At 42.7% G+C, this 14,237-nt stretch overlaps 2 protein-coding genes across 2 annotated transcripts in view; both read right to left on the reverse strand.

Moving 5' to 3' along the window:
• The window catches only part of LOC115436166 (maestro heat-like repeat-containing protein family member 1), a 77,121-nt gene that overhangs the window by 61,608 nt on the left and 1,276 nt on the right, over window positions 1-14,237 (reverse strand). The window contains 1 exon segment of the mRNA XM_030158936.1: window positions 13,467-13,575. The gene's annotated coding sequence lies outside the window, so the exon portion shown is untranslated.
• Window positions 1-14,237, reverse strand: part of LOC115435289 (maestro heat-like repeat-containing protein family member 1) — a 30,992-nt gene that overhangs the window by 14,195 nt on the left and 2,560 nt on the right. Inside the window, 13 exon segments of the mRNA XM_030157593.1 lie at window positions 37-159; window positions 838-911; window positions 3,048-3,161; window positions 3,342-3,420; window positions 5,392-5,484; window positions 5,856-6,014; window positions 6,180-6,359; window positions 8,424-8,575; window positions 8,780-8,878; window positions 9,999-10,161; window positions 11,805-11,936; window positions 13,064-13,209; window positions 13,449-13,575. Of these exon segments, the coding sequence (XP_030013453.1) occupies window positions 37-159; window positions 838-911; window positions 3,048-3,161; window positions 3,342-3,420; window positions 5,392-5,484; window positions 5,856-6,014; window positions 6,180-6,359; window positions 8,424-8,575; window positions 8,780-8,878; window positions 9,999-10,161; window positions 11,805-11,936; window positions 13,064-13,209; window positions 13,449-13,575 (1,641 nt within the window).

Consider the following 14,237-nt stretch of genomic DNA (forward strand, 5'->3'; position numbering starts at 1 on the left):
TTCTTTAAACCACTACAAAACACCATGAAAGTATACCTGAAGTGTGTTGTGTAAGGCGCAGTGTTGAACAATGAAGCGAACCAGTAACTCTCCTCCCTCCAGCTCCAGATAACCATGATGAGCCATCGCACTGATCACCTGGATCACACGCTTCTTCACCTGGATCCAGTCACAGATGGAGGAAACACAACAACAACAACAACAACAACGCATGAGTAAAGGTGGAGAGGAACCCAGTTCATGTGTTTAGACAGACACACAGAAAAGCAAAAAAGAACCAACACAAACCAATGGAAAACTAAAAGAAAACAAAAGAATTCAACAAAAAACAACAGAAAACCAACTGAAACCAACAGAAGACAAACCAAAAACCAACAGAAAACAACAGAAAACCAGCAAAAACCAACAGAAAACAACAAAAACCAACAGAAAACAACAGAAAACCAACAAAAACCAACAGAAAACAACAGAAACCCAAAAGAAAACAACAGAAACCAACAGAAACCAACAGAAAATCGACAGAAAACAGCAGAAAACCAACAGAAAACAGACAGAAATAACAGAAAACCAACAAAAACCAACAGAAAACAACAGAAAACCAACAGAAAACAACAGAAAACCAACAAAAACCAGCAGAAAACCAACAAAAACCAGCAGAAAACCAGCAGAAAACAACAGAAAACCAACAGAAAACCAACAGAAACCAAAAGAAAACCAACAGAAAGCCAACAGAAACCAACAAAAACCATCAGAAAACCAACAGAAACCAACAGAAAACCAACAGAAACCAACAAAAACCAACAGGAACCATGAGAACAGTTGATGTGTGGTGTGGACCTTGTTGCTGTGGTCGGCCATGGGTTGTCTGATACTGGCCAGAATCAGCAGCTTCTTACTGTCCATCAGTGAATCTGTAACAGGAACATGAAGAACACAGGTTTATAGAGAACCCCACATTCACATGATTCCACTGAGGTTTAACAAAGGAACTCTTCAATCTGTCACAAGCACAAGCACATTTACCTCCAGGCCCCGGTCTGGGCCCTGGTCCAGGCCACAAACAGAGTTCTGTGGAAACTCTGAGTATGTGAACCCTGACAGGAGGGAAACTCAGGCTTTTCTGTTCCAGACACAGGGTTAAGTCAAACCCTGAGTCTGTCACCACGGTAACTGACTGAGTCTGTCACCACGGCAACTGACTCCATGAACATAACCTGCTCTCTGTGGAAAGTCCAAAGTCCTCTGTTCAGATGAAAGTACATTTTACATGTCATTTGGAAATCAAGGTCCCAGAGTCTGACGGAAGAGTGGAGAGGAACAGAATCCACACTGAAGTCCAGTGTGAAATTTCCACAGTCAGTGCTGGTTTGGTCTGCCATGACATCTGCTGCTGTTGGTCCACTGTGTTTTCTGAAGTCCGCAGTCAACACACCCATCTACCAGGACATTTTAGAACACTTCATGCTTCCTTCTGCTGACAAACTTCATGCAGATGCTGATTTCATTTTCCAGCAGGACTTGGCACCTGCCCACTCTGTCAAAGGCACCAAAGCTGGTTCAGTGACCATGGTGCTACTGTGACTGATGGACCAGAAAACTGACCTGACCTGAACCTCATAGAGAATCTATGGAGGATTGTCCAGAGGAAGATCAGAGACAGCAGATCCACCAATGCAGAAGACCTGAAGGACACTATCAAAGCAACCTGGGCTTCCATTCCACCTGAGCAGTACCACACGCTGATCACCTCCATGACACCACACACTGATGCAGTAATTCATGTAAAAGGAGGCCCAACCAATTACTGAGTTCAGACAAATGAACAGACTTTACAGAAGACTGACATTTATGTTTAAAATATCCAGTTTTTATTGATTTTATGGAATATTCTAATTTTCTGAGACACTGAATTTTGGGTTTTCATTCTTTGTAAGACAAACATCAAAATTTCAAGAAAAAAAAGCTTAAATATTTCACTCTCTGTCTAATGAGTCTATATAATATATGGGTTTGACTTTATGAAATGAGTGACAAAAAATATGAAACTTTTTCATGATATTTAAAATTTTTAGATGTACCTATATATACTGTATATATACTGTGTATATATTGTGTATATACTGTATATATATATTGTGCATATAGTGTATATATATTGTATATATACTGTGTATACAGGGTGGGGAAGCAAAATTTACAATATTTTGAGGCAGGGATTGAAAGACAGTGTATGACCAATTAGTTTATTGAAAGTCATGAGAATTTATTTGCCACAAGAAAATTTACATAATAGAAAATGTTTTTATTCTGTGTCCTCCTTCTTTCTCAATAACTGCCTTCACACATTTCCTGAAACTTGTGCAAGTGTTCCTCAAATATTCAGGTGACAACTTCTCCCATTCTTCTTTAATAGTATCTTCCAGACTTTCTCGTAATAGTTTGGCTCATAGTCATTCTCTTCTTTACATTATAAACAGTCTTTATGGACACTCCAACTATCTTTGAAATCTCCTTTGGTGTGACGAGTGCATTCAGCAAATCACACACTCTTTGACATTTGCTTTCCTGATAACTCATGGGCAAAAGTTTCTGAAAAGGTATGGATAATAGTGTTAGGTATGATTATTACATCAAATTATGTTTGGTTTCAAAACAATTGATGTAGTGCCTGCTGAGAAAAAACAACTAAATGTTCATTGTAAATTTTGCTTCCCCACCCTGTATACTGTATATATACTGTGTACATACTGTTGTATATACTGTGTGTATACCTCTGTTTTCTGTTTGTTTTTTTCTGTTTATTCCCTGTTTTCTGTTTGTTTTTCTGTTTTTTATTCCCCCTGTCTTCTGTTTGTTTATTCCCTGTTTTCTGTTTGTTTTTCTCTTTGTTTTCTGTTTGTTTTTTCTGTCTGTTTTCTGTTTGTTTATTCCCTGTTTTCTGTTTGGTTTTTTTCTGTCTGTTTTCTGTTTGTTTTTTTTCTCTTTGTTTATTCCCTCTGTTTGTTTATTCCCTCTGTTTTCTGTGTTTGGTGGACGTCTCTTCTCACCTGTGGAGTTGATGAGATGTCGGAGAACAGCCAAAGAACCAACTCTGCTCCGTTCATTACTGTTCTCCAACTTCTGGAGGACGAACATGACCAGTCGGTCCGGGAACGCGTTGGCTGAAGGGAGAAGAAAACATGAGACAAGGCCGACTGTGGAGTGGACTGAATGATCCTGGAGGACATGGAGTCTCTAATGGAAACTAATGGAAGGCCTCAGTACTGGGCATGTGACTACACAGAACTAGAACACATAGAACTAGAACACACAAGTGGAGTTTCAACACAGAGCTCCAGTACCCAGCAAACTGAAGCAGCGCAGGACCTCGTTGTGGTTCTTCACAGTGGGGGGGTTGTTGTAATCCACAGGAGCAGACACCTGGGGGAGACCAATAGATCAGTGCCCTGGACTGTACAGAGGAGTTCATCTAGTATGAGCGGTTCTACATCACAAACACTCACACACAATGACCACGGTTTACAGTTCATTACATTCACATTACATGGACCGTGATGAGTGACCACACCCCCACCACACAACCCATCACACACCCCCACCCACCACACAACCCCACCCCTTACTACACACCCCCACCACACAAACCCACCACAGACCACCTCCACACAACCCCACCCACCACACAACCCAACCACACACCCTCACCACACCCCACACACACAACCCCACCCCCACCACACAAACCCACCCACCACAAACCCCGACCACACAACCTCACCCCTTACCACCCCCCCACACACACACACACCCATCCCACCACAAACCCCCACCACACACCTCCACCTTTTACTGCACCCCCCGACCACACACCCTATTCAGCACTACATACGCTAACTCTTAGTTCTACAGAATAAATTCTGGGTACGCCAACTCTAAGTTCAACAGAAAAGTTCTACATATGCTAACTCTAAGTTCTATGTTGGAACCTCTCTATGGCCTCCGGTTCTATGTTGGGACTAAATGGGTCTGGACGGGTCTAAGTGGGTCTAGACGGGTCTAAATGGGTCTGGTGGGGTCTAAATGGATCTGGTGGGGTCTAAATGTGTCTGCCTTGTTTGGTCCGTTGAAAACGGACCAGAGTTCGTTTGCTCCCTTGGTTCGGACCTTTTGGGCTGGTGTGAATAAAAACCACCGAACTCTGTTCCGGACCAAACAAGCGAACCGAGACCCAGTTGAAGAGGTGGTCTCGGTGCGGTTCCATACGAACCCTGGTGCGGTTCGTTTGAGGTGTGAAAGCAGACCGGACCCGATCCGACACAGTTGGGTTTTTTGTACCTAACGAGCTCCCGTCGTGCGTCGAGCATTATGGACAACAGAGTTTTACCAGAGAAGCGCTCAGAGTGAGGATAGGCTACGGAGCTGAAAATGAGCCGTGGTCAAACTTGGAGCTCGAAAGGACACGCTGCCTTTTGGACATCTGGGCAGATGTGCATATAACACAGCTGATAGAAAGGACACAGAAAAACTCCGACGTTTTCAGCTTGTTCAGCGAGAGAATGATTAGGATGACGGTTAGATTTGTCTGTTGTGCTTGAAATAAAAAATAATAAACGACTTCATCACCCCCAGCAAACTTAACCTGCGTTAAGGAATTCTGTCCCTGGCTAAACTCAACGGTGATATAGGATAGATGCGCATAGGTAAGCAGTACGGAGCACTAATGCTTTTGGAGAACAGTCTTTTCATAAACTAGCAGAATTCACACTTCAGACCTGTTCTGTCTTGCGTGAATCAGACCAGCAGTCACAACATGATGTGCACACATGAGCGCTGTCCTCCATAGCCGTCTTGCCCTGTGTCTTCGTCATTGAGAAATGAATTCTACAATACTGTAAACCTGACGTTGCATCAAACGCTCTTGCTGCTCAAACACTTGTGCAAACGTCTGCATCTGTAAAAACCACTATGACGATAACAAAAACAGCACGCAAAATTTCCATGATTCTGTCCTTTCACTTTGGACTGAGCGCTTTAATGGACACTGCTCATTTCTGTCCAATGGATGAACGACCTCAGCACACGTGGTTTTGTTTACAGATTTTGGTCCACTTACAAAACTGTACAGTGTGAATACGAACCGCACCAAATTAAAAAAAAAAAAAAAAAAAATTTGGTCCGGACCAAAGCAAGTGAACTATCGGACTTTCCTGGTGTGAATACACCCTAAATGGATCTGGTGGGGTCTAAATGGGTGTGGTGGGGTCTGGTGGGGTCTAAATGGGTCTGTTGGGGTCTAAATGGGTCTGTTGGGTCTAAATGGATCTGGTGGGGTCTAAATGGATCTGGTGGGGTCTAAATGTGTCTGTTTGGGTCTTGGTGGTGGACTGGTACCTGTTGATGCAGAGCGAACATGAGTCCGTCCACCTGCGTCTCCAACACTCGGCTGCTCATGGACACAGAGGCGTCCAACACCTGGCACAGACTCTGGAGACACAAAGAACCATCACAACAAAACCTAGACCTGGAGACCACATGGATCCACACTGGACTGGGTCCAGGAGGACTCCAATGACAGGGCCTTCACCAGACTCTAGTTCTCTAGTAGTACTGATGACGTAGTTCTCGTTTCTGTTTAGTACCTTACTGATGACGCCGTACTTGTTTCTGTTTAGTACCTTACAGATGACGTAGTACTCATTTCTGTTTCGTACCTTACTGATGACGTAGTACTCGTGTTTGTTTAGTACCTTAATGATGACGTAGTACTCATTTCTGTTTAGTACCTTACTGATGACGCAGTACTCTTTTCTGTTTAGTACCTTACTGATGACGTAGTACACATTTCTGTTTAGTACCTTACTGATGACGCAGTACTCGTTTCTGTTTAGTACCTTACTGATGACGTAGTACTCGTTTCTGTTTAGTACCTTACTGATGATGTAGTACTCGTGTCTGTTTAGTACCTTACTGATGATGCAGTACTCATTTCTGTTTAGTACCTTACTGATGACGTACTACTCGTGTCTGTTTAGTACCTTACTGATGACAAAGTACTCATGTCTGTTTATTACCTTACTGATGACGCAGTACTCATTTCTGTTTAGTACCTTACTGATGACGTAGTACTTGTGTCTGTTTAGTACCTTCATGATGACTTAGTACTCGTTTCTGTTCAGTACCTTACTGATGACGTAGTACTCGTGTCTGTTTAGTACCTTACTAATGATGTAGTACTCATTGCTGTGTTTCTTGTACAGGGACAGGATGGCTGGTATCAGTCTTTGGATCTGCTCTTCCAGTTTCTCGCTGCCCATCAGGTGACACATGGACCCCAGCGCCTCCGCCACCATCAGACGCAGCTGGAACAGAGTTAGAGTGGGGTTACAGTTACCCAGGCAACAGCATCACCAAACACCAGAACCATCATCAAACCCTGGAACCATCATCAAACACTAAAACCATCACCAAACACTAGAACCATCATCAAACCCTGAAACCATCACATAACACTTAAACCATCACCAAACACTACAACCATCACCAAACCCTGGAATCATCACCAAACCCTGGAACCATCATCAAACACTAGAACCATCACCAAACCCTGGAATCATCACCAAACACTGGAACCATTACCAAATACTGGAACCATCACCAAATCCTGGAACCCTCACCAAACACTGGAACAGTCACCAAACCCTTGAACCGTCACCAAACACTGGTACCATCACCAAACATTAGAACCATCACCAAACACTAGAACCATCACCAAATACTAGAACCATCACCAAACCCTGGAACCATCACCAAACACTAGAACCATCACCAAACACTGCAACCATCACCAAACACTAGAACCATCACTAAACCCTGGAACCATCACCAAACATTGGAACCATCACCAAACACTGGAACCATCACCAAACATTGGAACCATCACCAAACATTGGAACCATCACCAAACCCTGGAACCATCACCAAACATTGGAACCATCACCAAACACTGGAACCATTACCAAACACTAGAACCATCACCAAACACTCCAACCATCATCAAACACTAGAACCATCACCAAACCCTGGAACCATCACCAAACATTGGAACCATCACCAAACACTGGAACCATTACCAAACACTGGAACCATTACCAAACACTGGAACCATCACCAAACCCTGGAATCATCACCAAACACTAGAACCATCACCAAACCCTGGAACCATCACCAAACTCTAGAACCATCACCAAACCCTGGAACCATCACCAAACACTAGAACCATCACCAAACACTAGAACCATCACCAGATGGTATTGCTGTGTTTCCATGATGCGGTACCGGCTGGACATAAAAGTACCTGGAATCTGGTACCCAGTCCTATTTTTGTAGTATCTGATTGGCTGAGGTTAAGAAACAGGTGAACAGACTGTAAAATGTGTGATGTAATCACCGCAGACCTCTGATTGGTCGGAGTTGTCAATGCACAGCCCAACATTTGAACCAAACCTGATTCTGAAGTGGACAGTAAATCAATGGGTCAGTTAAATACATTCATGATGAGCAGTACCTGGTACCGGAGCAGTACCTGGTACCAGAGCTGTACCTGGTACCAGAGTAGTATCTGGCACCAGAGTGGAGTGGAACCGGTACCACACAGTGGAAACTGCCCATCATCAGTGTTCTCCAGGTTCATTACAGGCTGATTTTAGAACCTGACTCACAGCTGAAGGACCCAGACCAGAACATGATCCATAAAAAACACACCAAGAAACACAAAGGGAAAAGATACATGAAGGTGAGACCCATGCATTTAGACGGTGGTCGATGTGATGAACAAGTGAATACCATTAAAGTAGGAATTCTGTCTGTATTTAAGAATGAGCGTAAACAACAACAGAAATAAAACTAACAGACAATAACATCACAGACTCAGTGGATCCATGAAATAAAACCTACAGATAAATATCAAAGATCAAAGATCATACAGTTCTAGTTTCATCCACTGACCTAAAGACACTACCACTCCTGACATTGGATGGTGGTTCTGTTCCATTCACCAGATGGAGGTTCTGCTCCATCCATCAGTCTGAGGTGAGTTCCATCAGTCTGAGGTCAGTTCCATAGGTCAGTTCCATCAGTCTGAGGTCAGTTCCATAGATCAGTACCACTAGTCTGAGGTCAGTTCCATCAGTCTGAGGTCAGTTCCATAGGTCAGTTCCATCAGTCAGAGGTCAGTTCCATAGGTCAGTACCACTAGTCTGAGGTCAGTTCCATCAGTCTGAGGTCAGTTCCATAGGTCAGTTCCATCAGTCAGAGGTCAGTTCCATAGGTCAATTCCATCAGTCTGAGGTCAGTTCCTTCAGTCTGAGGTCAGTTCCATCAGTCTGAGGTCAGGTTCTGTCAGAGCTGTGGATCTGCTGTCGTACCTTTGAGTCTCTGCTCTGGAACCAGTGGTTGAACAGGACGTCAAACGCAGCGGACATTTCACTGGAGAACGTGTCCTTCCTGACAGTCGGATCCGGAGCTTTGTCCAGATTGGCCAGGTATTCCAGGATACTGTCACTGAAATGAGCCAGAGCTGGAAGACAGAGAACAACAGAGACGGAAGACGTCAACACACACAGGGGGGACGTTGAACCCCTCACACAATGGGACAAGGACGTGGACGAGGATCTGGACGTAAACATGGACGAGGACCTGCTGAAGGATCTGAAACATGGGATCATATCCACAGGTCCAGCTGTCCACAGGTCCAGTCGTCCACAGGTCCAGATGTTCTTACCTGAGGAGAACACCCACTTCATGTTGTCGTGTTTGGCCATATTCAGCATGGGCAGCATGGTTCCAAGGATGGCATTCAGGAATGGAACCATTCCATAAACTAGAACCAGAACAAAGAACAGAAGGGAATGGTGGTTTAGGACCAACCTGTGGATCTGTGACATCAGCAGTAACCGAAAAAACTACAACTGAACTACAACTAAACTACAGCTAAACTGAACTACAAATGAACTACAACTGAACTACAACTAAACTGAACTACAACTAAACTACAACTAAACTAAAGCTAAACTGAACTACAAATGAACTACAACTAAACTACAGCTAAACTGAACTACAAATGAACTACAACTGAACTACAACTAAACTGCAACTAAACTACACCAGGACAAACATCTTTTCTGTGGATGTTCTTCAGACTGAATACACGTCATTTATGTAACAGTTCACTTATTTCTGTTGCTTTACTTGTTTTCAGGTTTGGATGAAACTCATAACACAAACTCATAAAGTATGAATGTTATTACTCTGCACATGTTGGTTCCTGACACTTACTTCTCCAAAGTCCTCAACAATAAACCACAAAACTACAGCTGATGGTTAGAAGGAGGAAACATTTTCAACGGATCCAAAGATCACATTTATTTCTACAAGAATTTAGTTTGAACAAACTCACTGATGTAATGAACTGTTTTAGTTTGTGAATTTTAAATAAGAACGCCTTATGTTTTATGGTCACATATGAACCAGCTCCTCTTTAGACTCCAGGGTTTAACAGGTTCACGTCAGGGTTTAACGGGTTCATGACAGGGTTAAACATGTTCACGTTAAGGTTTAACAGGTTCATGTCAGGGTTTGACGGGTTCACGTCAGTGTTTAAAGGGTTGACGACAGGGTTTAACATGTTCATATCAGGGTTTTACGTCAGGGTTTAACAGGTTCACATCAGGGTTTGAACCTATGAATACATACTGTGTGTCTGTTGTGTGTCTGTTGTTTCTGTTTTGTGTCTGTTTTGTGTCATTTTGTGTCTGTTGTGTGTCTATTTTGTGTCTGTTGTGTGTCTGTTGTTTCTGTTGTGTGTCTGATGTGTGTCTATTGTGTGTCTGTTTTGTGTTTGTTTTGTGTCTTTTGTTTTGTGTCTGTTGTTTGTCTGTGTTGTGTCTGTTGTGTTTGTTTAGTGTCTGTTGTATGTCTGTTGTGTGTCTGTGTGTTCCTACCATTGGACTCAGACAGCTGGGCCAGGGTCTGGACTACGTAGAAGTGCGGTAGGACACCAGGCTGAAACTTGCTCAGTATCTCCTCCATGATGTCGTTGATGTGTTTGTTTCCCACGGCAACCAGGATGTTACTGGACGCCTGCTGCCAATCAGGGACGATGTCCTGGTCAAAGCAGTGGACCAACATGAGGACAGACAGACAGACAGACAGACAGACAGACAGACAGACAGACAGGAGGACAGGTGAGTTTGAAAGACAAATGCAGACATGGTGTCACATTAGGTTGAACTCTGTATGTGATGTGATGTAATTGAAGGGAAAAGTAACTGTAACTGAACTGTAACTGAAGGAAAAAGTAACTGTAACTGAAGATAAAAGTAACTGTAAACGATGGGAAAAGTAACTGTATTTGAAGGGAAAAGTAATTTAACTGAAGGGAAAAGTAACTGTAGCTGAAGGGAAAAGTAACTGAGAGGAAAAAGAACTGTAACTGAACTGTAACTGAAGGGAAAAGTAACTGTAACTGAACTGAAACTAAAGGTAAAAGTAACTGTAAATGAACTGTAACTGAAGGTACAAGTAACTGTAACTGAAGATAAAAGTACCTGTAACTGAAGGTAAAAGTAAATAACTGAAGGTAAAAGTAAATAACCGAAGATAAAAGTAAATAACCGAAGATAAAAGTAACTGTAACTGAAGGGAAAAGTAACTAACTCAACTGTAAATTAAGGTAAAAGTAACTGTAACTGAAGGGAAAAGTAACTGTTACTGAACTATAACTGAAGGTAAAAATAACTGTAACTGAAGGGAAAAGTAACTGTAACTGAAGGGAATAGTAACTGTAAATGAAGGGAAACGTAAATGTAACTGAAGATAAAAGTAACTGCAAATGAAGGGAAAAGTAACTGTAAATGAAGGGAAAAGTAAATGTAACTGAACTGTAACTGAAGGTAAAAGTAACTAGCTGAAGATAAAAGTAACTGTAACTGAAGATAAAAGTAACTTTAAATGAAGGGAAAAGCAACTGTAACTGAAAGTAAAAGTAACTGTAATTGAAGGTAAAGTAACTAACTGAGGGGAAAAAGAACTGTAGCTGAACTGTAACTGAAAATAAAAGTAACTGTAACTGATGAGAAACGTAACTGAAGGAAAAAGTAACTGACTGAAGGGAAAAGTTACTGTAACTGAACTGTAAATGAAGGGAAAAGTAACTGTAACTGAAGGGAAAAGTAACTGTAACTGAGGGGAAAAAGAACTGTAACTGAAGGGAAAAGTACCTAACTGAATTGTAACTGAAGGTAAAAGTAACTAACTAAAGGGAAAAGTTACTGTAACTGAACTGTAACTGAAAGGAAAAGTAACTGTAACTGAAGGGAAAAGTAACTGTAATGTGGACTGACATTGTGTGGTAATGATTACTGGCGTAGCACAGTCAAAGTTTGGACTAAAGTCTTTGTCAGTTCTGACTTTACTCTACATCCTTGTGTCAAACCAATCCAGTGTCAAACTGATGTGTTAAACTGATCCAGTGTTAAACTGGTCCATTGTCAGACTGATCCAGTGTCAAACTGATCCAGTGTCAGACTGATCCAGTGTTAAACTGATCCAGTGTGAACAGTTCTACTGACATTTTAAAGGTTTATGTGGATTCACTGAACTGTTCTAGGTTTGATGACTGTTTTGTGTTTCCTTCAGATTCTCTGGGTCAGCGGTTCTGTCTAAACACATATGGATGAACATGTCCAAATGTCTGTCAAAGCCTTGGACAGACGTATGTGTCCCTGCAGTGAAATGACCTGGACTACCTTAGATCTTGTCATCTCATCAGACGCCAAACAGATGATGCTCTTGATCCGTTCAGAACCGACATCCTCGATCCTGCAGCCAACAATCAGCTCCATGGTCTGAAGAACCACAACCCTGTGACCCACAACCAGCTGTAACGCAACACACACACACAACTGATGTCAGACACACTATAAATATATACAACAGACACACACACACAAACACACACACACTAACACACACACAGGTGGAGACCGTACAGACACATACCTTCATGATGATCAAACAGATGAGTGTGAATGTGTGTAGTACTTTTGTGTACTGTGAGTAGTACTTTTGTGTACTGTGAGTAGTACTTTTGTGTACTGTGAGTTGCAGAGGCTGCTTATAGACTGCAAGGGAAGCTCAGCTTCCCCTAAAATTATGAAAATTAAATGGTTTAATATGTACGGTTGTGTTGACATTTCATCAACTACAAATGTGTTAGAACATGTTCATTTCACAGACGAGTTCGTTCAGAATCAGCTTTATCACAAATCAACGGACTCGATGTTGTTCACTTCTCATACATTCCCGTTGTGCTGTTTTCTCATACGATCTCTGCTCAGTGCATTTGCCCGTAGAAGCCTGGCATCCATGCACTTCAATGGGACTGAGTGGAACAGTTTTTTTCATTGCCTCAAAACTGGAACGTAATTGGATAAATGCCACGCTGTTGTCCCACCCCCGGGTGCTCGGCATCTCTGGGGGTGAACGGAGCTGTGGGCGGAGCTCAGCTGGGCTGGACGCTGGGCTTCCACGTGCTGATTGGAGGATCAGTCAAAAGGCTGAATCCCGTTTGACTGACAGCTATTTTAGGATCTACTCCTTCACTTCACTGTTCAGTTTAATACTGTAGCGCATTCTGCTGTGAAATCAAGAGAGAAACGACTACAAAATTACTTACTCATTTCTTGCACTGTAAATAAAACACACTCATAGTACTTCCTTGTTTCAGTTTAACATAATTTCAACATTTTCTTGTTTACTTGGTATGATAAGGTCACTGACCGTTTTCTTAAAAAGGAATGGAGGACCGAATTTATGTTTAAATAACTTGACAATTTTTTTTAATGTAAGCCGACAATGAGCTTCCCCTCTCTGAAAGACGAGCAGCCGCCATTGGTGTGTAGTTACTTTTGTGTACTGTGTGTAATACTGTGTGTAGTACTGTTGTGTACTGAGTGTAGTACTGTTGTGTACTGAGTGTAGTACTGTTGTGTACTGTGTGTAGTACCTTGGGGTGCTTCAGCAGGTACTCCTGACACATGGCCAACACTCGCTCCGGCTGCCGTTTCCCCAGAGTCAACATGGACTTACAGACCTGCTCCTGGACCTCACAGTCTTTATCGTTGGCAGCATCTAGTAAAGCCAGGGTCACCTCTGGAGAGAAAACCCAACAGAACCAAGAGAACCAGAGGAACCAGAAGAACCAGGTAACCAGGACAACCAGAGGAACCAGGTAACCAGGACAATCAGAGGAACCAGATAAACCAGGAGTACATGTGAACACAGATGGAAAATGAAGTCTATGAGGAAAACACATCATCTGGAACATGTGAAATAAAGACAGAGAACAGCTCACGTTCTACGTCGGTGTCATCCATGACACACAGACAGACCAAGTCCACAGACAGAGGACAGGCGGAGACTCCCTCTGGGGGACGGAGGACAGGCGGAGACTCCCTCTGGGGGACGGAGGACAGGCGGAGACTCCCTCTGGGGGACAGAGGGTGGACCAGTGGAGACCTGGAGGACAAAAAGAACAAATACTGAATGTCACAACTCACAGAATTACACTGAGAACTGGAAACACCAGGACTGGGACCAGAACCAAGACCAGAACCAGGACCAGCACCAGGACAAAGACCAGTACCAAGACCAGCACCCACACCAGAACCAGGACCAGATCCAGGACCAGAACTAGGACCAGGACAAAGACCAGAACCAGGACCAAGCAAAGACCCAGGTCGAGGACCACATTTACTGATCAACCACTGATTTATACAGACAGTACTATGATGTGTGTACTTACACAGACGGTACTATGATCTGTGTACTCGTACAGACGGTACAATGATCTGTGTACTCATACAGACAGTACTATGATCTGTGTACTTATACAGACGCTATTATTATCTGTGTACTCTTACAGACGGTATTATTATCTGTGTACTCATACAGACGGTACTATGATCTGTGTACTCATACAGACAGTACAATGATCTGTGTACTCATACAGACAGTACTATGATCTGTGTACTCATACAGACGGTATTATTATCTGTGTACTCGTACAGACGGTACTGTGATCTGTGTACAGACGATACTATGATCTGTGTACTTATACAGACGGTATTATGATCTGTGTACTTATACAAATGGTACTAAGATGTGTGTACTTATACAGA

This window comes from Sphaeramia orbicularis, chromosome 16 (genome assembly GCF_902148855.1).
Source record: "Sphaeramia orbicularis chromosome 16, fSphaOr1.1, whole genome shotgun sequence".
Taxonomy (NCBI): domain Eukaryota; kingdom Metazoa; phylum Chordata; class Actinopteri; order Kurtiformes; family Apogonidae; genus Sphaeramia; species Sphaeramia orbicularis.